We start from the raw sequence: 24,277 nt of genomic DNA on the forward strand, positions 1-24,277 counted from the left end.
GAGATCAGGTGGGCCAAAGGGCCCAAGAAGAGGTTGGTTGAAAAACCAGGATGAGAGGATGGAGCCCTGGGGAACACCACATGTATAGAGAGATTTGGCGGAGAGAAAGGGACCAAGGTGCACCTGGGAGGGGCAGTCCAAGAGGAAGGAGGTCAGCCACTCAAGGGCCTGATCCGTGATGCCCATGTGCTCATGGAGTTAATTAATGGGGATGACGTGGTTGACCGTGTCAAAAGCAGAGGAAATATCAAGAAGGATGAGGACAGAAGGAATGCGGTAATCAAGGTTTGAGAGCAGATCTTCACAGGTGTTGAGGAGAACGGTTTCCATACCTCTGGCAGCTCTGAAGCCAAACTGATGGTGATGGAGACAACCAACAGATTCAGTGTGGAGAGTAAGCTGACAGATGGCTAGTTTTTTTCCAACAGTTTGCCCAGGAAAGGGGTGGTGGATATTGGGCAATAGTTTTCCAGGCAGGCAGGAAAGGCAGACATCTTCTTGAGGAGTGGGTGCACAAGGGAGTGCTTAAGGGGAGAGGGGAACATTCCAGTGGTGAAAGAGTGATTACAGAAATCAGCCAAGGCTGGAGCGAGGGTGTCAATATGGTCCTTGATGGTTCTAGAGGAGCAGGGGAGCACCTGTTTGGACAACACATTCAAAGATCGGACTTGTCTAGAAACCCAGGTATTGTCAGAGAGAAAGAGGAAAAAGGAGAAAGAGAAGTAGAGATGGCCAATGGGGGGCCAAGAGCGGAAAAGGGAGAGGAAGAGGAGATGGGGGACTGGCTGTCCTGAGTTTTAGCAGAGAAGTGAGAGAACAAAGTCATATAGAGGGCCTGGGAGGGAACAGGAGAGGTAAAGACCGCAACAGGATTGACCAGTTACTTATAGATTTTAAAGGGTTTGGCCATGTTGTTAGAGGCCACAGAGAAACAGGCTTGAATGTGTGTTCTCTTCTTGATGAGTGTTATTGCTTCGACTGGCATTTTGGTGCAACCAGTCTAGGTATGTCTAAATGTGGCCTGGCATGCTTTACTGTAATGTTATTACACTGGTCTACATTGTGCAGCCAGTTGGACATGTTTTCATTGTGCCATGGCATTTTTAATAGCAAAGCATTAATGTTCCTGTGCACTGTTGGTACGTGCATGTATTGGATTGGTGTTACCCTACAAAACCATTGCAAACACTCTGGCTTTTTAGCCAATTTTTCTCAGAAAGTTGCCTGTATATTGCATTAAAACACATATTTATATCTTTCTCCTAGTGCAGTGTGTGGCATACCCCTTCAACAGCACATTTGTGCGTATTGCACAAGCGTGATAATCTAGGCCGGCACAGAGTGTGGCGCGACCCATGATTTGTTGCTGAGTTGGTGGGGCCCCCTCAGCATGTCTCGCGGGGGGCCCCCACATTTAGTGTCACGCCACTGGAGTGAATGTGAGGAGATTTTGGCTAAAACACATTTACTGGTGAGATTATTTTGCAAGATGTAGGAGTTCACGATTTAGCTACTGCCGAAAATGCTATTACAAACTTACAAACTTGAGAACTTAAACGAAGGACACATTTCATGGTACACACTTTCCCGTACAACATTCACATTGCCAGAATCAAGACTGCGTTGAGCTTCCTGCATATGGAAGGTCTCTTTCCAGTAGGGGGTCTGCAGTACCATGCAGACACAAAGGGCTCAAACAAGAAGGGGCAAAGTTGCTGCTCAACACACTTGAAGCTTCTCCGGATACTTCTCCCAAGATTTTTGGGCAATTTCCTCTTCCTGTCTCCACACTTACCAGCACCGAAGCCTGCTACCGTCATTAAATGCCTCCTCAAAAGCAACACAAACGTATAGCTCAAAAACTGCACTCCTGACATGACATCAAATTTCATTCTAGCTCTACCATATGGCTGTCATGGACCTGAGAGCACATTTTCTGTGAAAATATGCACGATTTGTTTAGTGAGTGAGCCCACACTGACTCTATATATCAAATCACGACTCGCGGTGGTTTCCACCAGTGTGCAGGAGCAGGCATTCTCTTCGCTGGCTAAATTCATTCTACACACATATGTACACAATTACCTGCCCAGCAAGCATTTCATATAACAAAACGCCGTAGGCCCACCAATCCACCGATTTTCCGTAGGGCTGATATGCAATGATCTATGGGGAAAAGGAAGAAAGAAACACATATTAACATCATAGGATAGGATATTGTTAATAAATGACAAATCATCCAATACACCGACATGCTTTACTGTCAAGATGGACATTACTCAACCAACCAAACATCGGAGAGAATTCTGTCACCCAGGCAACCACCTACAACACCATCAAATGGCACTACCATTCGTAAAGAAAACCCAGAAACAATGTGTCTGGACCGCCATTAACCACTAACACAATGCGTGCTGCTTCAACATGTAACGGTCTCCCAACAGCACCAGAGCCCCTCTGCTGGTTTTCATGCTGGTGCATGGGCCTTGAGGTGTGAGGAAGGGTCGGCAGAGGAACACTTCACCTGGGGGAGCTGCTCATTGGCACCCATCCACCTACCGGACCAGAAAGCTGCAGAGCCAGTAGCTCCACAGCAGGGAATGAGTTCTGAATTAGCATTCCCCTATTACCCAGCCTCAACAAGTTTCCTTCATGCTAGCCTTCATTTTGAACACACTGAGGTGTGGATTTCAGGAGATTTTATGGCAACATCCTATTTGTCAGAGTCCACCCATTTTGTGCAGCACAGGAATGTAATAAGCCAAAAAGAGGCTCAAGGGGCCCGCCAATGAATGCAAAGATAATACATTTAGTCTGTGATACCCACATTCAGATGCATTCTGCATTCGTTATACCAGGCATATGTGCATTTACTCGATGTTTGATATGCAGATGACTAACATAGTTAAGAGAATGTGGGTCTTTTAGGCAAAGTTCTCCAATTGTTGCGTGAAGTTTATAAGTCTGAGTGGGTGGGTAACACATGCTTTGTAATTTGGGTGCAGAGAATTCATGCACAATGCAAGATTTGGTAATCCTGCTTGAGTAATTATTGGTAGGATAGGACCTATAGGTTTCATAGTGCAGGGTGGAGCCAAAATGGATCACCACACGCTCCTATAAAGAGTGAATGAGAGGTTGATGTATCGGCACGCAAAGACTTTGATTACACCTACTTCCTTCATTCAGGAGGACACACCACACTACCAACGTACACATCACCCAGATGGATCCTAATCCCATCACCCAGATGGATCCTAAACCCTCAGACCAAAGCAGATCTTGGATACCATCTCAGGAAACTGGCCAGACTCCTCCTTGCCCTCCCACTCAGAGAACATATCACCCCCCACCCTCAGAGTACTACATTTGCTGCCTATCAGCCGACAGGCTGCCTTTAAAATTATGTGCATCACACACCACACCCTCCATAACACTGGACAAGAGTTCCTCCAGGACAAGATCATTTCCTCCCATCTGACCATATCTCTCTGATCTCTCCGATCAGCCTCGGCACTCCTTCTCGTAATCCCTCCACCAGAATGTCAGGATCCGCTTTCTCTATCCAAGCCCCCTCCATCTGGAGCTCCCTTATATTACCTATCCGCTGCAATGACCACTACCTCTCCTTCAGAAAGGACGCGAAAATGTGGCATTTTCCAGTGGCGTCCTGAATCATGTAGTGAAATGGAGTCCCTACCCCATCTCCATCATGCCATCATCACTCCTCCAGCCGCAGCCACGCTCCTATCCAAACAGTTGCTCTGCAAGGTGCAGCATAACACGGATCAAACATGTCATTTCCATCCTCCATGCAACAACAGGGCAAAACTCCATACAGGGATATGACCTGACACCCAGTCGGTGTCGCCATCATCATGACTGCCCGTCTTGCAAACTGACAACCACAGATCACCATCCACACAACTCTTGTCATTCACCGACTACGGACATGCAAGGATGCTGCTAATGTTGCGAATGCAATGCCCCAATGAGGAACATGGCAACACTCAATTGCGGCACCCCCTGCCTAGGGACACCAGCATCCCTCTAAATACACAGTGCACATCAACAGTCCAGCCTATAAACTACCACACGCACTCCAAGCATCAGGAGTTCCTTCCATTACTGGAACCCAGCATTAGAATAACGTATCCTCCAGACGCACCACTCTCAGAACACCTTGAAGCAGCCCTGCAGATAAAGTGTGTGGTTTATAGTGATAATTTCGACAACAAAAATATCGAAAGTCAAAATATCGAAAAAAAAATGCCGAAAAAAAAAATTTCGACTTTTTTTTTCAATGCATTTTTTTTTTAAATGGGGGGGTTCCCCCCCCCAACCCCCCTTTTTTTATTTGTTTTTAAATTTTTCCCTTTTTTTTAACTCCCGAACCCCTAAAATAAATATATAATTAAAAAAAACGAAAGTCGACATTTTTTTTTTCGACATTTTTTTGTCGACATTTTTTTTTCGAAATTATGACCACCCACCAAAGTGTGTATCAGTCACTTTTACTCCCTCAAAATAGGCAAATACTTCCATCAATGGAAAACTGACAGGGAGAACCTTGTGCCCCAGAGTTTACCAATGAAGCTCCATAGCGATATTTGGACTAGTAGTGCACATAGCACCACAGGAATAAACTACTATTATTACTGCCTTATCGGAAGAAGTAAACCTGTTACTTTTAATGTGCATGAATAATTAGGTGCAAAAAGAAATTATTACAAAAACATTTTCGTTTTTCGCTTATAAAATGCTCCCACTGGGAACTGGACTTACATTTTACTACCAATTTTAAAAAATAAGGAGTAAAATACTCCCACTTTCAAATCTTATCCGGACCACTGCTTGTAAGATGTTGCCTGTCTAAGTCGCCTTCATTTGTGAGCACAACAGATCAGAATAAATAAAGATGAGCAGGGAGCCTCGTTATCGCATTTAGAAGATAAGACAAGCGATCAATCATGTCCATGACCCTGGAAGACTGATTACTGAGATCTGGCTAGTGGGCCAAAAGGCTCACTGCTACACACCACAGCGCCAACCACAAACTCCAACCACAAACTCCATCTGAGCCTCAAAGTACATAGAAATGCACCACTTCGGTGGACATGGGCCACAGGCATGGCCTTCCACACGCATGCACCAGAATGCTGCAACGACCAATGACCAATTCGGTCAAGCTGGGCAAATAACAATTTGCCGATTTACACCAGACTATGCCTCAACACCTCTGCTATTAAAATGTAGCGACGACATACGACAAAAATTTGGTCCAGCTGGACACATAACGAGTCTCTTGCACTCACACACTCTAACCTCCCTCAGCACCCGTCCACATGCCTGACCTCTGGGGTTGCTTACAGAGCACACCTAATTTCTATCTTGGCCAAAATGCACACACGCATTGTAAACCTCGGAGAATCTGCCATGCTGTGACTGCGGTCCCTGAGGGCTTTGCCAACACAACCTTGCTGAGACTATAATAATGGTAAAACGCGCTATATAAATTACGCGCTATATAAATACAATTACAATATGGTTCAACACTCCCACTGGATGCATGGAGAGAAAGACCACGCATTTCTATCCGCCCACTCACCATTAACTGTATTACCGAAGCGCAATGGCAATGTCATATTAGCAACACTTTAGGTCGGGTTATCTCCTTAGAGACCGTAATATCCATTCATACTGCACCGTGGGTGTGTCGTGCCGATGTACTGGATATAATAGTGATTATATCTAAGTTGAAGAACTCAAGAGCTGCTGGCCCCGATGGGATTTGTAACATACTAATAAAACAACAACCTGACCTATGGGCCGCTGCTCTTTACAAATTATTTACCCATATAGGTACATTAGGTGTAATACCTCCGTCGTGGCAATCTAGTCACATATTAACTATCCATAAAAAGGAGAATGGGACTGTCCAGGTAATTTTAGGATGCTTGCAATGTTAGATACTTCATCGAAAATATTTGCAAAAGTCCTTCTACTAGAATTAAATCTGTGGATTAACGAGAAAAAAATATTACCCCCGAATCAAATCGGTTTCCGTGCAAATTCGAGTACAATGCATGGGCTCTTGCTCTTATCTACTGCAATTGAACACTCATGGACTAGGAGTAACCTTAATGTGTACTGCGCATATATCGACTTCTCTGCAGCATTTGATACCGTGCAGAGAGGTAGATTATGGAAAAAACTGTCTGACTGGGGCATACCGTTGGGCCTATTAAGGATGTTGATGCTATTGCACTCAGACACCACTGTACGCATCCGTTTGAATGCTGCAGGTAGACTGTCAGTGCCTATGCCGACATCCAGTGGTGTCAAACAAGGATGTATGGTTGCAGCAATACTATTCAATCTGTATTTGGCAGATATGGATAATATATTCAATATCGCCGTGGCAAATCCCGTAAAGATCTCAGAGGTGATTATCGGATGGCTGGCATACGCTGATGACCTTATTTTGCTTGATTATACACCTGCGGGTCTCCAGCTAATGTTAGAGGCACTTAGCAGTTACTGCACTCTCAATGGTTTGCTGATTAATATCGACAAGAGTAAGGTAATGGTCTTCACTAAGAAACGGTACCCCAAGAAATATGTGTGGTCAATGAACGGTAAGCCATTAGAACAAGTTAAAACTTATCAATATTTAGGCATCATCGTTGATGATCGCCTATCATGGCACGCTCATTGGTCCGCACTACAAGTCCGCTGTTTGGTTGCTACTAACGCTCTGAGTATCTTCATCGGAAGAAATAGCGGCTACTCGGTATCTGCGATATTGACCATCTACATTGCTAAGATTAGAGCAATATTACTGTTTCGTCTTCCACAATGTGTAAGTGTTGAATATATGTACCTAGAATTCAATCTGACAGGTCTATCGCATGTATTCATTAACCATTGTGTACTAAACTACGAAAAGTTGTTACGCATCAAGACTGAAACTATCACTTGTCGATATGTGACAGCATACATGAAACTCGTGAACATCAATGCTTTTGGAATAATGGGTAAGTTGAAACAACTTCACAATAAGTGGACCAGTTCAATTCCCTCATTTAATCAAATGAGCTTGTATTCTGTGAAATCCACCCAGAAAAATATATTGAAAGATGTAAGCTATGAACAACAGTTGTCTGACCTATCGACCAAAACTTATAGCGGGATTTATTGTAATGAGCGCATATCCTGAGGTCAGATTCCAAACTACATCCATGCCTACCCCAATCCACAAACAGTATGGCAATACCTCCTATTGAAATTCAATATATCTGAGGCGCTGGAAGTAAAAGGCTCTCAACTGGGTATTTCCCGTGACAAGCGATATTGCCGCTTATGTGGTAATAATGTCACAGAGACGTTACATCACTTGTTGATTGCGTGTGAAAGTTTACAAGCCCTTCGGTATCGACATATGAAATCATATAATAACACCTTTAAATCTGATGAAATTGAGACATTATGGTCACTATTTATGAGTGGAAACGATATAAATCTAATGTATTTTATGGTGCTATTTTATAAGAAAATTGTTTTAATCCTACAGTGTATTGTTTGATTATGTGAGACAATTCTAAGTGATATCATATGTATTTAGTACTACCCTGTTTTTAATTGTAATAATGCTAGATTAATTGTCTGTTTTTAAAATGTACATGCAAAAGCAATGATATATAAAACATTTATTTTGTTAAATGTATATCAATAAAACTATGAACTATTTCTATGCTGTGAAAATAAAAGCAAAGTTCTGATCCATCAATGGCAGGGCATACCTGTATGAGACAAAGCACTTGCTTGCCTCTCCTAGATTTGATCATACTCAGTTCTGGACTTGCGACAGGCTACATGAAAACGGCAGCCAGGCTTTAAAACCTGAGGCAGCTCTGCGTAACTACAAGTGACTAGCCTAAGAACATATTCTTCACTTGCAAATAGGCTGGTGGCCAGGTGGAGGAGAGACCGTTATAGGGCAGTACACGAGGATAGCACCATGACACTTTTGATAGTCATCATGGTGGCCAATGCCCCCTTAGATCTTATACTAACATCAGTTAATTACTCTGCCCTTTTGATACCCTTTTGGGCCCAGACTGGGACGATTTTCCATATGGTAGGGTATGGAAATGCTGGCCAACTTCTCACATAGGAATAGGGCAAACAGTAATCGATGAACCCATGCAGTGCATTGAAATATGGAGAGTGTGTGTTTGGAATCATTGAATACAATTGATAAGGTATTGGTTAGATGTTTTATGAAAGGACACCAACTACAATGACCAAATGTAATCTGTTTTAGTATAATTTTGGTTTTATTTGTTTTATATAACACTATGATAATAGTGTGGTATAACTACACAGTAATAATAATTATATATTTTAGGTATTTGGATATTTGGTGAGAGGTTTTGGAAAGTGCATCATTCGTCAGCGCGCATCTTGGCGTCGATATGTGTCCCGGGGTTGGTAGGAATAGAACAGTCATATGCAAATTGTTGCCGTATAACCCATTTTATTCAGAGATTAAGACAGTAAAAAGGGTTGTAGTGCAAAGTTAAGAGGGTTATACCATGAACAGAAAAGATCAACTGGGCAGGGTTGGACATCTGTGTCACCAAACGTACATTCTCAAATTAAAGTGGTCTATGCTATGGGACTGGTGTATATGTAGCAGTCGCATGTGGACGATTCGTATTTTACTCTCATCCAGGAGTGCCAATGACTCCTGGGCAGTGGCCGCAAGCCTTCTGTTGTACCCTTCCCATATTCTGAGGTCAGGAAGAGTGAGACAAACTTGCACCAAAGCTAAGCAAAGATAATATTTTATTTAAGATGGGAGGTTCAACCAACTTCAACCAAATTCAGTGAGGGCCTATTTCAGTGGGATCTAGTGTCCTAAATCCACAAGGTCCAGTCCATAAGCTTAACCCCATGTCCCTGGTGCATCCATACCCAAGAAAGCACTCTCCAGATCACTCGCAGTGCCAGGGACGTATATTGGCACACATCTTTGTCTGGGCATTTAGAGGATTCTAACACTGATCAGTCTCCTCAGATGATGCTGTCTGAGAATGCCTACTGGGCAAGTACTGCGTGGCATACCATTTCTCCCAAGGATTCCTTGGAAGGAAAAGTATTTCTGGGTAGGATTTTCTCCCGATCCCTACCTAGGTTCCTACAGTCATGCATATTTCTTTAGTTGCATCTGGTGGCTTTGCAGCTACAACCAGTGTCTGGGTTAGAGCACGCTGCAGGCTATTTATTCAATGGCTTCTTTACCGACTCTTACCAGCTTTTTGGCTGGGCTCCCAGCAGACTATTGGTTGTAGTCTTCCCCTCAACTTGGCCTGACTGACAGTGAGGCACGCACTTGGTTTAGCCGCCTCCTGTTTTGGCTCTTTCTAGCTACTTGACTATTTGGCTTGGCCAACACAGGTTTGGACACTCTAGCCTCTCTCCTCTTCATTCTCCATTTGCTCCTCTCTGGCAAACCATCAAACACTCTCAATGTCAAGAGGCTTGTGATTTTTTATAGGCGTGTTCTAAGTGTAATTGTCTTAATAAGTGCTCTGGTTAGTAGGTCAGTTTTCCCACTAGCCTCATGAAGAGGTTTTTTGATAGATCCTTATGCCAACACTAGACTATTGCAATAGTATTGACGCTAAACTGAACACATTTCAAATTCACTATGGCAACTTGTTCAAAATGACTACTAGTTTTATATTGGGTGCTAGGGCATGCATGTTGTTAACCACTAGGTGAATGGCCTTACACTGGCTTCCTTTTAAATACCCGATCCAATTCAAAATCCTTTGCCTAACCCATCAGGTTATCTCCACCAAAGGATCTTTTTAAATTTCAACACTCCTCTTTGCCTATTGCCTCTTCAGAAACCTTAGATCCACGGATTTGAACCTCCTAATCCCTTCCAAGGTAAACAGACTTCACCACGCAGCAGAAACCTGTGATGCTAAGGAGACTGGCCTCATCACAAGTTGGGTGGTATCCCAGCAGTTAATCTGCCAGGATACTGCCCAACGCAAATAGTGTTACTGCAACTCTGGATCCAGCGCTGATGTGTCAAGGCTGTAAATCCCAATTTATTTTTAGAGTCCATAGGACTCTATAGGGCATTTGTGGCGCAAATTGAGCCACAGAAAATGGGCAGAAAGTCCGCAGATTATAATTATAATTGACTTTGCTCTCCATCCCAATCACCCCACACTCACCCCACACTGTCCACATGAGCTCTTTATGGAGAGTTCTTACTCCCTAAACAAGCAAGTGGTGGTCATGCTTAGAAGGGCTGTCTCCTAACAGGATAGGGGGTATGGCCGTTTTGTTACCCATTCGCTTCAGTACCTCCTGTCCCCCATTGATTCCATTGATCAGGAAAAAATGTACTGAATTAAATTAACCGGAATTGTCACAGATGGACACATAATACACCCAGTCCCAAAGAAAACTCAAAGGTTTTTAGTAGGTTTCTTGAAAGGGTCTCTGTCGGCCCACTCGAGAAAAAGCAAGACCCTCGCTAACCCAGGGGCCCCTACTCACCAGTTTAGTGTCTACTGCTTGTTTACCCCTACTGCCTAGTCTCTGCCTTGCTATATGTGAGGGCATAAAGCCAACCGCCTGATTTACCTAACCTCCCTCTGGGACTTCCCAGGTGTGGCTACGCTATTGTTGAATTAGTTCTAAGGGATTGTCGGGGCTGCCACACGCTCAGGCCCAACTATATCTCCTACCTTTCGTGTCCTGGTGTTTCTCTCCCTGTGTCTCTAAACTATTCAACTCTCCTCCATCCAACTCCATGCACCTTTTCTCTCTGTCTCCCCTCCTGCATTTTCCTCCTCTGTCCCTGCAACGTTACTCCTTCCTAGGCTCTTACCTGCTACTCTCCCCCTCTACTCCACTACTACGCTCCCCTTCCCACACCACTACTACTCCCCCTTCCCACACCACTACTACTCTCCCCTTCCCACACCACTACTATGCTCCCCTTCCCACACCACTACTACTCTCCCCTTCGCACACCATTACTACTCTCCCCTTCCCACACCACTACTATGCTCCCCTTCCTACACCACTACTATGCTCCCCTTCCCACACCACTACTACACTCCCCTTCCCACACCACTACTACTCTCCCCTTCCCACACCACTACTACGCTCCCCTCTTCACTCCACTACTACTCTCTCCTTCCCACACCACTACTACTCTCCCCTCTTCACTCCACTACTACTCTCCCCTTCCCACACCACTACTACTCTCCCCTCTTCACTCCACTACTACTCTCCCCTACTGCTCGCCCCCTCTGCACTCTAACCTTTGAACCCCTACTAATACTCTCCCCTCTCCACTTCCACTTCCACTTTCCCCTCCTACTCTCTCCCTCCACACCACTACTACTGTCTCCACTCCACTCTTCCTCCACCCCACCTTCTACTCAGCCGCCGTTCGTTCACTCTCTCAGTCACCTTCCACTTATCCTCATTTTCACTAACACTCTCACTCTCACTCACACACACATTCACAATTCGGTACCATTTGCTCTTACCAACCAATGCCTCACTTTCTCTGCAAATCGCCCCCACACTCCTGACCACCATCCTTCTTCCTTCTGGTCTCTTGTTCTGCCACCTCTTCCTCCTCTGACCTCATCTGAATAATCCACACCTTCCTCTTTCCTGCCCCCCCAGCTTTATCCTCCCTCTTCTTCTCCCATTGGTTTTCTGCCCTGGCTAGTCTCACCCTGATTTCCCCAGTGGGGAGGTGTTACAGATAATGCAATGGTGGCCTGCGTTGGAAAATGTTTCAGTTTATACCAGGGAGTCCAAGGTAAGTGTTGGAGTATCTCTTGATTTCATGCCAGAGAGCTACTCCATGGCACGTTATAAACAGTCAGTGTTAGGGAGTTATTCCACAGCTGCTTGATCGTGGCATATACTGGTGCCAGCTGCTGGCATGCCACATTACTTGTAGCCACAAATATTCTCTGCTGCTTCGCTTAGCAGTCCTCTCTCTCCCCGGTGACTGAGGAGGACTGGTGACTGGAGAGGTTTATCTGCAGGATCTGGTGGGCTGTTATATTGTGGGAAATCTGCCCAGGCCAGTGATGGATGTTGTGGACTGCAATGAAAAAAAAAAGAAACTGGCCAGCTTCTTTATGAAGCAGATTATTCACAGTGGTACTGTGTACACTGAGCTCATCATACAACCACCAGAATCACTCATTCCAGTAGGATTAGGCTGCCTGCAGAGGTCAGGGGACTTACAAGGACCATCCAGGATCAATCTAGGGGCTGAACTCATGGTCCTGGACAAACTTTATAGAGAAACTCACTTTATTTCAATTGTATTTATATACATCAGGAACAATGCTCTTTCGATCACAAAAGAAGGTACAATTGATAAGAAATCAGATTTCCCAGGAAGCAGCAAGCCTCTTACAATGAGGTGAGTTTGAGGGCTATTCTGACCAGTTTGTAGAGGGGAGTAAATGGAATAGTCACAGCAGACAATACATAACTGGATACACATCAATTAAGGACAACCAACATTGTACATTTGTGAACGCAGGTAAGCAGTACGGCCAGCTGTGCTCAGGATGTGACCATGATGGGTGAAGTGGTAGAGTGGAGGCAGAGGAAGTGAGGGACAGAGGAGGATTAGAGGCGAGGGACATTTTTGAGCTTGCAGGCAGATGAGAGGAAGGTTAAGAGGGTAACTCTGAGGCAAGGAGGTAGGCTTTTAGTTTGGTTTTGAACAAATCTGGGTGGACTGTTTCTCGGATGTCCAGGGGAAGAGAATTCCATGCAAGTGGAGCAAGAAGAGAGCAAGCACAGAAGCGAGAGGAAGAACAGGGAGGGCGGGGAGCCACAAGGGTAGTAGAGGAAGCAGAGTGTCTTAGAGGTGTCTTGCTCTGGAGCGTCCAGAAAAGAGGCAGAAGGTAGGCATGATTCCCCTCCCTCTAAAGCTCCCATTGAAATCCTCAGTTCAGCTCCTTACCAGCATCCTGTCATCCTGCAGCTGCTGCTTTCTTTGTCAAAAGAGGACTGGCTTCCTGTTTATATCTCTTTCCAGCTTAAGTGCTTCTGAGATACTGGGAATATAAGCAGTTTCCTTAGGGAAGCCACTCGCCTGGGCATCCAGAGCAAAGGATTGACAGAGCTAAGAGTTCTCACAATTTTATTTTCCCTTTTGCATTCTTTGTTCCTTGTTTGCCCAAGGTTGCCATAAAACATGGCTCATGCAACGCACACAGCCAACATTCTAATCCAACTCCACTACAGCACTCCACTAAAACATCTAATTGCACACACCTGCCTTCCTCTCAGCTGCCACTCTGCACTTACTCACACACATGAAAACAATGAACTCATTAGCACACACTCCCCAGATATAGTGTTCCTTAAAGAAACATGGCTCAAACCCAACCGCACACCTATTATCTCTGACATGCTTCTTCCACACTATCTCATCAACCACAGAGATCACCCACACATACAAGGTGGTGGCATTGCCATCATATATAAAGAGTCACTCACACCCCACATGCCCCATACACCCACCTTGAAGAACTCTCTCTCTCTTGCTTCCCTCCATCACACATCTCTTGACCCCATACTCCCTGGAAAGTACCACCCAATCACTGTCCTGCCATACCTCACACAGAATCACTGAACGCTTTGGCACTACCCAACTGCACCAACACGTCATAAAAAATAACCTACTCAACCCTTTCCGATCTGGCCTTCGACCTGGACACAGCACTGAGATTGCCACACTTCACCTCCACAACATCACATAAAAAAGACACACAACACTACTCGTACTACTCAAACTCTCTGCAGTCTTTGACACCATCAACCACATCATTCTACTCAAAAACCTATCCCACAGGATGAAAAACTCAGGCCCCATCTTCAACTGGTTCACCTCCTGCCTTACTGGCAGGGTCTACATTTTCTCCATGGCCCCTTTTAGATCCAACACCACCCCTGTCAAATATAGGGTCCTGAAAGGTTCCTCCCTGTCTCCACTCCTCTTCAACCTGCATGTTGAATCCCTTGGATAAACCCTTAGCAAACACAACATCAATTCATCCCCCTCACAGATCCACATCCTCAAAAGGTCTCTCTCCACCATCACCACCAGTATGACCACCCACTTCAAGCTCAACCTTCCAAAACCCTTCCAAAATGGAAAACCTCCTCATCTGCCACTCCCAGAAACAAACCCAAATTCAACCCCTGGATCAAAGAACTCACTACGGACAATCCACACATAACCCTCTCCACACCTGTCAAATCCTTGGATTAGCCATCGACCCCCACCTTTCCTTCACACACTACATAGCTGCTGCGACCAAAACATGCAATCTACAACTGCACCTCCAACATAAGATCAGACCCATCCTTCTGATGATGAATTCCATACTGCATTCCAAGTAATAGTTACCTCCAAGCTGGACTACACTAATGCTTTTCTCGCTGGACTCCCAAGCAGCACCCTTGCCCCCCAGGAAGCCATACAAAACGCAATAGCCAGACTCAGCCTCCACCTACCCAAACATTCACACATCACCCCAGCTCCACTGGCTCGACATACCCCAAGGAATTTCCTTCAAAGTATTCTGCACAACAAACTCAAACCCATCACTCATACAAACACCAGGCAAGCAAGTTGGCATCTCATACACATTCCACTCTGCAAACTAACATGCACATAAAAACAATAATTTACCCACTAGGTGCCAAGGGCATTGAACACCCTACCGCTTCACATCCGCCCCACACCCTCCATCACCAAGTTCAGAAAGAACCTCAAAATATACATGTTTCACCACACATAGCCCAACCTCTTCATCTCCCCTGCTACAACCTGTCTATCCTAATCTTTCTATCTTATCCTGAAAGCAGTTTGTAACTTCTGCTTCACTTCCCACCTTTTGATCCTTTGAACCTTATAAGGTGCTCCAAGAGCTTTGGGTCAGGCCAGTGCTGACCAGAAATTCAAAAATAAATACTGCCCAAGCACATACAGCCACTTAGGTAGGGGATAGGAACTGGGGCCCTCCCAACTTCGACTGTCCACTCTGGTCCTTGTAGGCCCGCCATCCCCTCCTGACAAGGTCAACTTTCTGACTTGTCACACAGTTCCATAGGTCCATCCTGGTGCGGTCATGCAATGGTCCCAATGCTTATACACTGGTAGTCAACCCATTTGCCTGCTTTGCACTGTATTATTATCTATGTGGCTTCTGCATATCACACAATAATAGGATTAGTGTACAAAAATCATCCTTTTTTCAGCCCTATTAGAATCCCCGGTCTTTTCGATTGGATGTTCACAAACGTTTCCAAATCCTCCCATGTGCCTGGCATTTAATCTCACTTTCTACCATGTGCTAGGATGCTTTACTAATTGGGCTCACCACGTGCCCCGCAGCCAGAGATTACCAAAGGCCTGTCCGCTATGTTGAGAGCAAGCAGTAGTGTTATGGGGGGGTTGCTGATTCAGTGATCAAGCTTCTCCAAGTGAGTCTGTTTCTCTGGTTTCAGCATTCTTGCACTGGTCATGGACACTTGACTAACGTGTTTTTTCAAGTAGCTGCAGGATTTTCATTCTGCTTCGGTTTGAGTTTCATGCCGGGGAATTTTATTTTGCGTTTCTCCCACTGACTTGCACAGCTGACACCTGCACACACTGCTAGACCATCTCTCTTCCTCTCAGGACCACATCTTCCCAGGGGGGACAAGAGGGTCCTTCCCTGACTCGGGTGGCTTCCACCCTGCTGTGGGATGCACAGAGGAGTGCTGTGCGAGGTCTGAGGAGTCCCCAACATCCTGCAAAAAAGAGTCATCACTTAGTGGCAGGCTAACCCTGTACCCCAAAGTCCCCAGTTCTCCTCAATGGGTGATGTCCAGGTGACTGTCACATATTAGAATTTCTAGATCACACACCACAAACTGATATGCTTTTAAGTGGTGAAATAATAGGTGTTTTCGTATGCAACTTGAGGACTCATTATATTCATATCGTAAGAATGAAAAGCTGCATCCGCCCTGCCTGGATTAGAGACAGTGGCCTCATTACACGGTAGGCCGTAAGGGATTACCGGCACCGGTAATCTCTTACCGCCCTACTACGAGGTCCCTTAGCGGGTCCCTTCCATAACGCCAGGTTTTACCAGGCGTTATGGAAGGGACCCGTTGAGGGACTTCAGAGCTAATGACGGGCCCACTAATAGCGGGCCCGTTATTAGCTCCATCCCCATTCCCATTGAGCCCTATGGGGGCTCAAATGGGAATGGGGAATAGTTCCTGGAATGGGGACTTACCGGGTTCTCCAAGGTCGGAATGACCCGGTAAGTCCCTATTCTGGGAACACGGACCCGGAATGTGGTAAGGGGGTAGTCATGGCGCTAATAGCACCATGGCTACCGCCTACCGTGTAATGAGGCCCAGTGACGCTTGGGCCAATGAGATGGAGCTATCCAAGCATCCAGAAAAATGGTAAATAAAAGCAGCAGAGGGAAATGGGGAGTAAATGTTCTAGGTCCAGTTTAGAAGAAGAACAACCATGTGATTATCAAGGGGAGTGTAATGGCAACGTTTTAACTCAGAAGAGAGGCAGTATGTTTAGTGGTTGCAATTGGTTCGGCTCAGGGTCCGATTGGTGTTGGGGGCGTTGGTTCCAATTAAGGGAGAAGGCGGCATTTGCTTGGTGGTGGCCTAGGTTGAGCTCAGGGTATAATTCACATTGTGGGCTTAGGCTCGGATAAGGGGAAAAGCAGAGTGATAGATGGTGTCATTAGTACAGGTCAAGGTACTAGTAGCATGATTGCCGGAACGAGTGATGGTAAAACAAACATGTACAGGGGCAAATGGGATTTTCTTGCTAGCACTGAGGCAAAAAGCAAATGAGGAAATGGCCCATTTTTAATGTGCAGCCATGTCAGCTGTGGGAACGCATGCTTACTGGCAAAATACATGCTCCTAGTCTTACTGTTCCTTGGCACAGTACTTACCTTTCGAAGTTACCACTCCTATGAGAAGAACCATTATATTTTTAACTTCAGTTGGGCCACACCCTTTTCCCTTGGGAGGCATACGATTTTGAACAACCCACAATCCCTTAGTATTCTAATATCCAAGTGGATCATGGGCCCATCCACACAATGATCTGTTAAGTACTGTGACAAGTGAGAGTGGAACCAGGAGCCATGACAATTACTGATAAGTAATCAGAGCATTACCTCCTTCCTCCTTTCTCCTTCTTCTTAGGTACAACAAAGCTACCTAAGGATGTGGCATATGATACAAATGTACACAGGGCAGCATCCATGCTGCAACAAACACCATCGGCAACATCACTAGTATCCAGACAGCCATCAACACCCCTTTCTCCAGTGTGAGACAAAACACAGCACCCTAGTACCAACATTGATTGTTCACTGACTGCCCATACTCAGTTGATAATATTTCACAAACTGTTAGTCAGGCTACACAGTAGAACAGCAGATCTCTTGAAACGGTAATCCCTCTGCCCAGGATGATGCCATCCCTATAACTGCCTCCCTTGAACCATATTGACCAGTTGAATTGTGAGATGTCTTGACCCACTTTTGCTCTGCCATCCATGCGGCATCCCTTTGTTCTGATGGTGCCAGAAATTTCAAAATGGCTGCAAAACCCTTGTGCGTGCCAAAACCTATAGAAATCGTGCTTTGCAACACAAAAAGATGGCTGCCAAATCTACCATGCATGTTGTCAATGGTGGAACAGAGATCTCACTCCTGAAACATGTCACTGGGCTTCACAACAAGTAAAAATGGAGCACAGAAGGAAAAGCAGTGCTTTGCTGAAAGAAATCCAGAATCTTGCTTTTACATTTTTTTTCTTTGTTGCTGAAACTGCAGAATGCCGGTACAAAACACCCTCAAACATCCAATATTCTTGCTGGGTGCTACAATTCACTTAGTTCAAGAAATCATTGTGAACTTACAATATCCTGAAAAACTGGGCGCAGTACCCTCGGCCGCCTGAATGACAGCTGTCAGAAGCCTGCATGATAGAATTTAAACTTGTACAACTGAAATCAAATGGTTGAAAACTAAGTGGCCTGTTACTGAGAGTAACCTATGTTGTAACTGTTTAATCCCATGGTTTAGAATCTGGAATAAGTGTTCTAGCTGCTGGTTTTGAAATTACAAGTTTGTTTTAAGCAAAGAAAAAATGCAACAGAATAACTTTTGAATTTAAGCCTGACTAAAAGCAACCAAACCAGTATAATAGCTTTCCCCACAGAAGCAGGGTCTCTCCCTTCTGCTTCCCCCCACCAGGAAATCACACCTAAGTGATGGACATCCTCCAGCCACAGGAACTGCCAAGTGTGAAGGGTAGTAAAATGGCCTGGGCCCAGGAGGGACTGGGAGGAGACTGCTTCTGAACTGCAGGGAGATAGAAGGAGGCAGAGACAAACAACCATTTGTTGCTTAACAAGGACCAAAGACAAATTTAAAAAAAACGGATAACTTACTGTGTAAATTTGTTAAAAAGACAAAAATAACAGCATTGTTAATGTATATATTGGCTGCACATTTTAAAAGACGCCAGAACTCTGGGACATTTTCTAGTAAGAAACGGCGGAAAATGTTATATTACACAAAATGTATTTTTGATAGAAGCATGAAACTTCATACACTTATGCCCATGCTCAATGCGCACATTTGTAGAAATTTGCTCCGAAGTTCACCGCACCTGCAGAACAGAAAAGGAACAGCAGGTTAGTCGGCAGGGGAATAAGTGCCGTAATTAAGACATTTTCACTTTGCGCTAGCGCTAAACTCACCTCTGGGAATTCTGCTCATCATTGTGGAGAGGAGGCACTATTCACCTGGCACATTGAAACCGCATCTGCAAAGAAACAAACACAGTATTAAGGATTTTGGCAGCAAGAACACTAAGCAAAACATTCCAAGAAACTATTGGCATAGAGACTTACCTACAGAGTCACAGCTGTTCAAGACTCTACAGCAGCCCGCAGGATCAGTGATGTAACTAGATCCTATGAACAGCAACGCGCCCCTGCATACAGTCGCAGGACGGGGAGTCTGCCATTACTAACTCTGAGGTGAGACATAGTAGAGGGGTGCACAAGGAGGTCACGGGAGATGGGAGTCGATCCTCCCCCTACGGCTAGTTAATATTTCGTTTTAACATTCCAGGCAAACCTTCGCTCGTGACAGAGGGTAGAAACAGAGAGGACACGTGCAGCCATTCACCGCTCTGCTTCGTGTGGCGCTGGTGGAGACAGTTATCGCTCAGCTTCGTTCGGCGCCCCTGTGGAGACCAGGTGAGCGTAACAGGGGCTGGCCGAATACAAAGATGGAAACATGAAAGTAGCTTACTTAGCATAATGACAGAGAGATGAGACAGCCTTATCACACTGAAAAGTAATCACCGAAAGGAAATAGCCTTCTCTAAATCATGAAGGAGATGCAATAGGAATATGCATTTCACCTAGCAACAAGGATACTAAACAACCCCAAAAGACTACTAAAAGCTTCACCACTCCTCACACACCTCTCACACTTTAAGCAAAAACAACCACACCTCTAAAAGCCACAGCAACCCACATGAACTTCACCACACCACAACAACAACCAAACCACACAGACCCCCACACATCAGCACACAACAGACTCAGAACCGAATAACACACCAATATGCTCGGCGAACGGTGTTAACCGAACTGAAGCTGCCAACAGTACTTCACAGCTCCCTTGCTCTTCTCCAAACATTGTCTTACTAACACGCCTAACCTACCCCCCCCCCCCTTGTTTCAGATCTGCCAGAGCACTAGGGGACCAATCCGGTGGTGATAGTGCGCAGTACAAATATCCTTTAACATTAACAGCCTAATATGTAATCTGGACTTAAACAGGTATGTCGGTACGACCCATATCATATCAGCATCGAGCCTTCCCCTTTCTTCTTTGAAGTTGTGAAGCCCGCAACAACATCTCCTGTGATTAGTAAATCACAGAACAGAGACCCTATTTTGTTCACTCTCTGGGCAGTTGTAATGGCCACCAGAAACACAGTTTTCAATGTTAGGATTTTTAAGTCTATGAAATCCATGGGTTCAAACAAATGTACTGGTAGTACTTTGAGTAACAGGGGTAGGTCCACCTGGGTACCCCTTATTGATCAATGGGTCTAGAAACTAAGAAACTCCTCAGTAACCTGCATACCAATATATTACCTATTGAGCCACTGACCAATGAAACACTGTTGGCTTTTACTCTTCACCACTGTGACAATAGGGTGTAGACTGCTAGCCCAGAGTAGAATTTGTGTTGCAGACAATGAAAGAAACTGAACCCCTCTTTGAAGGACCATAACCCCATTGTTTGTACAGCACACCTGGAAGTCGAGCCACCAACCATTGTAAATCCTCAGGATTGCAGTCCTCATGGACTGATGAAATGTCGATACTAGCGGCATGGTCATTCCTTCCAGGTCCTGCTTCTCAATTTTCAGACTGACCATTGTCAATGGTTGATCAGCGATCACCCCCTCCCATAAGCTACTGAAGGGTAGAAGGGCATAGCAGGGAACCCTCACCAGCAAAGAGAACCACAATATCCCCAGCCCGAAAGAAACAACCAGGATCACTTCTGCACCACAGTCCTTGATTTGTAAAACGACCTCCGAAATCAGGGAACACATCTTTCACCCATGTCTGACACATGGTATCTCCAAGCCCTCAATGCTCTCGTACCTTGGTGCAGGAGCATAACATTCTCTGGGGTGGCAAATATTTCTTTGACAGTGGACTCAATCTCTGACTGGTCTGCTGGAATGTCCGAGGCTGTATTTATTTAAAACATGCATTGAGACAGTGCCCTGTCTAACACCAGCTATTATACCAATGCTGCAGCAATCATATGGAAGACGGTATCCATTAAGACAACCATATCGAATGTACTCTCGAGTTGATGAAAGCCTACAGGAGAATTTCCCTGAACGAATATGAGAAAGAGCTAAGAAAATGGACTGATGACATCCTGAAATACTGAATGAACATGATGTATGGATCCTAGAGGAGAAAGTAAAGAATCAAGTGTACCATAAAGTGTAAAAGACGGAGGTTACAAAGTAAAAAGTGCTGCAGAACCCAAAGTATGAAGAATGTATGTATGCTGAAACTCAAGATAGATCAAGTCATTGTATAGGTTAGCTATAAGTAGTGAATGAAATGCAGGCAGAGCCGTCATTATACAGAAACTGGACATTGGTATCATGAAATAATAAGCCAAAGACTCATGGAGAGAAAATGGAAGGCTGTGTCGCAGTAGAATAGCAGGTTATTTGAGCTGCGTTGCTAGGCTATCTGGACTGAAGTCAAGAACTGAGAAGTCAAGATCGGCTTTCTATGCTGAAGAGGAACGTATGTGCGAAGGATGAATCCTCTCACATTAAGGTGCAAGAAAGAACACAAAGGATCCCAAGTCTTAATTCATGTAAAACATTTAAAAGCTTGCAGAATGAGCAAAATCATGGTCTCTTGTCATGTGAGTCTAGGATGGCCTATGCAAGGCCAAGAAGAAAGAGAATTTCATTGCAGAAGGCATGGGTGATGAGAGATGCTGGGCTAATTGGGTGGTAGGGCAGCCTCATGTCCTTTTTACTTGCACCTGGTTCTTGGCTTAGGTGCTGCTAATTGAACTGAATGTTCCAGACATGGCACAAGCGTGCCAAACCAATTGTATTAGTCCATAAAACGAAGGACATTATATCTTAAGAAACCAATGAAACATTGTGTAACTGATTTTTCTTAAACGACACATATGAAGAGGTAGGCATAAATTGTCCACATGATATAGGACAGCCAATAACAAACCTAGCTGCTATATGTTTGTATATCTAGGTGTGTCCCTTAACCAATCCCAACCCTTGATAAGTTTTTCACTATTGCAACGTAGCATGACGTCATTCTGATGCATAAAGAAGTATCTACTAGACATACCATGTTTCTTCCCGGCCAGAATTCCAGATGATATGCCAGATCTCCCAAACATCTAGATTAAGTGCCACCCAAGCAGTTGATTGATGGCATCATTGTGTCTATTCTGGCCACCACTCGTTGTTCTGAAACAAATTGAAGAAGGGTTTGTAGAGCCCCGAAGACATTCACTGTCTTCCTCAACATTGAGGGATCTCTGTTTCAGTGACTATCCAATGGTCCTGGCATGATATCTCCTTTTGTTGCTCCTCCATCCAATGCTGATGCTGTAATGACCAGAGTGGGAGTATTGACTTGAAACCCTTTTGCAGCTTGCCCAGGACTTACCAACACTTGAGTGTGTGCCCTGTGATCTGATCTACAGCCACCAGGGATTTGGGTGTTTGGGAATTCGTCATTCAGTGCTTGTTCAGACGTGTTTACAATGACCATAGGTGTAACCTTGCCTGTAGAACCATGAAGATGCATGGTGTCATATGTTCTTAAACATCACATGTGTGCGTAGCAGGTAGTAACTGTGTGCAGATGTGTCACATCTTTGTTCCTTGGGAGAAATCATTCCCTGGCAAGTTTGGAAGAGTGCCCTGATGAAAGTCAGGTCTTGTGATGGTACTAGAGGAACACCTCTTCTGTATGCGAGTCTCCGATAGCTCCTTGGATAAATTCTGTTCAGCCAGTTGTCCTGGTATGGGACTATTTGAACCCTTCTAGGTTGAGCAATGCTACTAATGGAATCAGGGTCTTGGTAAACATTCTCAATGTTTTCTCAGGGGTAGTAGTGCTTTGAACTGGAAATGCTCATTTTCCATCACAAACAAGAAGAACTCCAGGTGCGACTTTGTGATTGGCATTAGGAAATTTGCATCCTGCAGCCTAAGAGATGCCAGAAAAGACCCCTATGACATTAGGGCGATCATCTTCGTAAGAGTTTACATTTTTTATGAAATGAAGAGATGAATGTGTTGCGGTCTTTCGGGTCTAGCCCCAGTGAGAATTGTCCCCATTGTGTTGGCACTTTGGAGGTGATCAAGTAAAGTGTTTTGATGTCTGATATCTTGGGCAGCATATTATTGTCTTTGTTCACCCTTTATTCGTGCTCGCGTCTTGGTACTGAAATAAGTCACTTTGTCCACCAAGCATTCTATCTTGTAGCCCATGTTGTCAATGCAACTGACTCATAGCTCCGTTGTTCTCTTGTTCATGTCTCTGGGAATAGCAGTAGTTTAGCCCTTCCACCTCACCTAATAAGACTTAAAGCAGATTGCTGCCCCTCCAAAGCCCACAATTTAGGAGATGGAGATTTTTAGCAGTCAGTTCTGCTACCCACAGCGGAACTAAAACCTCTACGCACAGGGCAGTAAAAATCTAAGGGATTGTGGGATGCGATCCCAGGGTAAAGAGACGAAATAAAGATAAAAAAGGTTCCTTTATAAAGGTGATCACTCAGAATCCAGTACAGGGATAAAAAAAAAAAGCAGGATGTGGAGGTAATGGAGTATTACAGAAGAGGCCCGGCAGCCAGGAACGTCTCTATGGGGGGGGCAAACGGGGCATGTGCACCAGACCCCCATTCTGTTGGCCCTGGAGGGGGCCCCCATGGATTCTGGGAGGGGGCAAGGGGACAGGCCATGTTGGAGGAGAGAGAGTGAGAATAACATGTGCCTGCAGGCTGCCTGCAGCAGGAGGCACGGGCACGGCTCCTCCGTGACTTTAATTTAAAGTTCAACTCAAGTCTTAACAAAGCAAAGCAAAAAAGCAACAACGTAATTGTGCTCTGCAGTGCCCCCATCCCCACTGGGCAGACTTTTACTGATCACTCAGTGTCAGTGTGTCTGGCTTCAACAGAACACTTGACAGGAAAAAACTATTTTGATGGATTGGGCTCCTCTCCTGGCTCTGACTCTGCGACTGCCAACCCACAACACATCAACCAATGAAAGTCTGTAGCCATGCATCATCATGCAGACAGGCAGCAACTTCTAGCCAATGGTTGATTTGAATTTGTGGGTGGGCGTGTCAGGCCCACCCACACAATCAAGCTCCATCTATACGAGCAACGGAGCATGAGGCCCCATGTGCTGCTCTTCTCGTCGTCGAGGGTCAGGGAAGGCCATTTTATGCCTTGAAAAGCGTGTGGCCTAGTATTCGCACCAGTATTATACCCGGTGGGTGTGGACTGAGAGGCAGCGGCACGTTCGCGTCCCAGTGGAA

The 24,277-nt window shown here is 45.1% G+C and overlaps 1 protein-coding gene across 2 annotated transcripts in view; it reads right to left on the reverse strand.

Annotated features, from left to right (window-relative positions):
• PRKCA (protein kinase C alpha) overlaps window positions 1-24,277 on the reverse strand; it is a 1,912,272-nt gene that overhangs the window by 87,479 nt on the left and 1,800,516 nt on the right. For both annotated transcript variants that reach the window (XM_069655048.1, XM_069655049.1), the window contains one exon: window positions 2,086-2,166. In XM_069655048.1, the coding sequence (XP_069511149.1) occupies window positions 2,086-2,166 (81 nt within the window). The remainder of the gene's footprint in view (window positions 1-2,085; window positions 2,167-24,277) is intronic.

Source organism: Ambystoma mexicanum, chromosome 3q (genome assembly GCF_040938575.1).
Source record: "Ambystoma mexicanum isolate Mex_15411 chromosome 3q, UKY_AmexF1_1, whole genome shotgun sequence".
Classification (NCBI taxonomy): Eukaryota; Metazoa; Chordata; class Amphibia; order Caudata; family Ambystomatidae; genus Ambystoma; species Ambystoma mexicanum.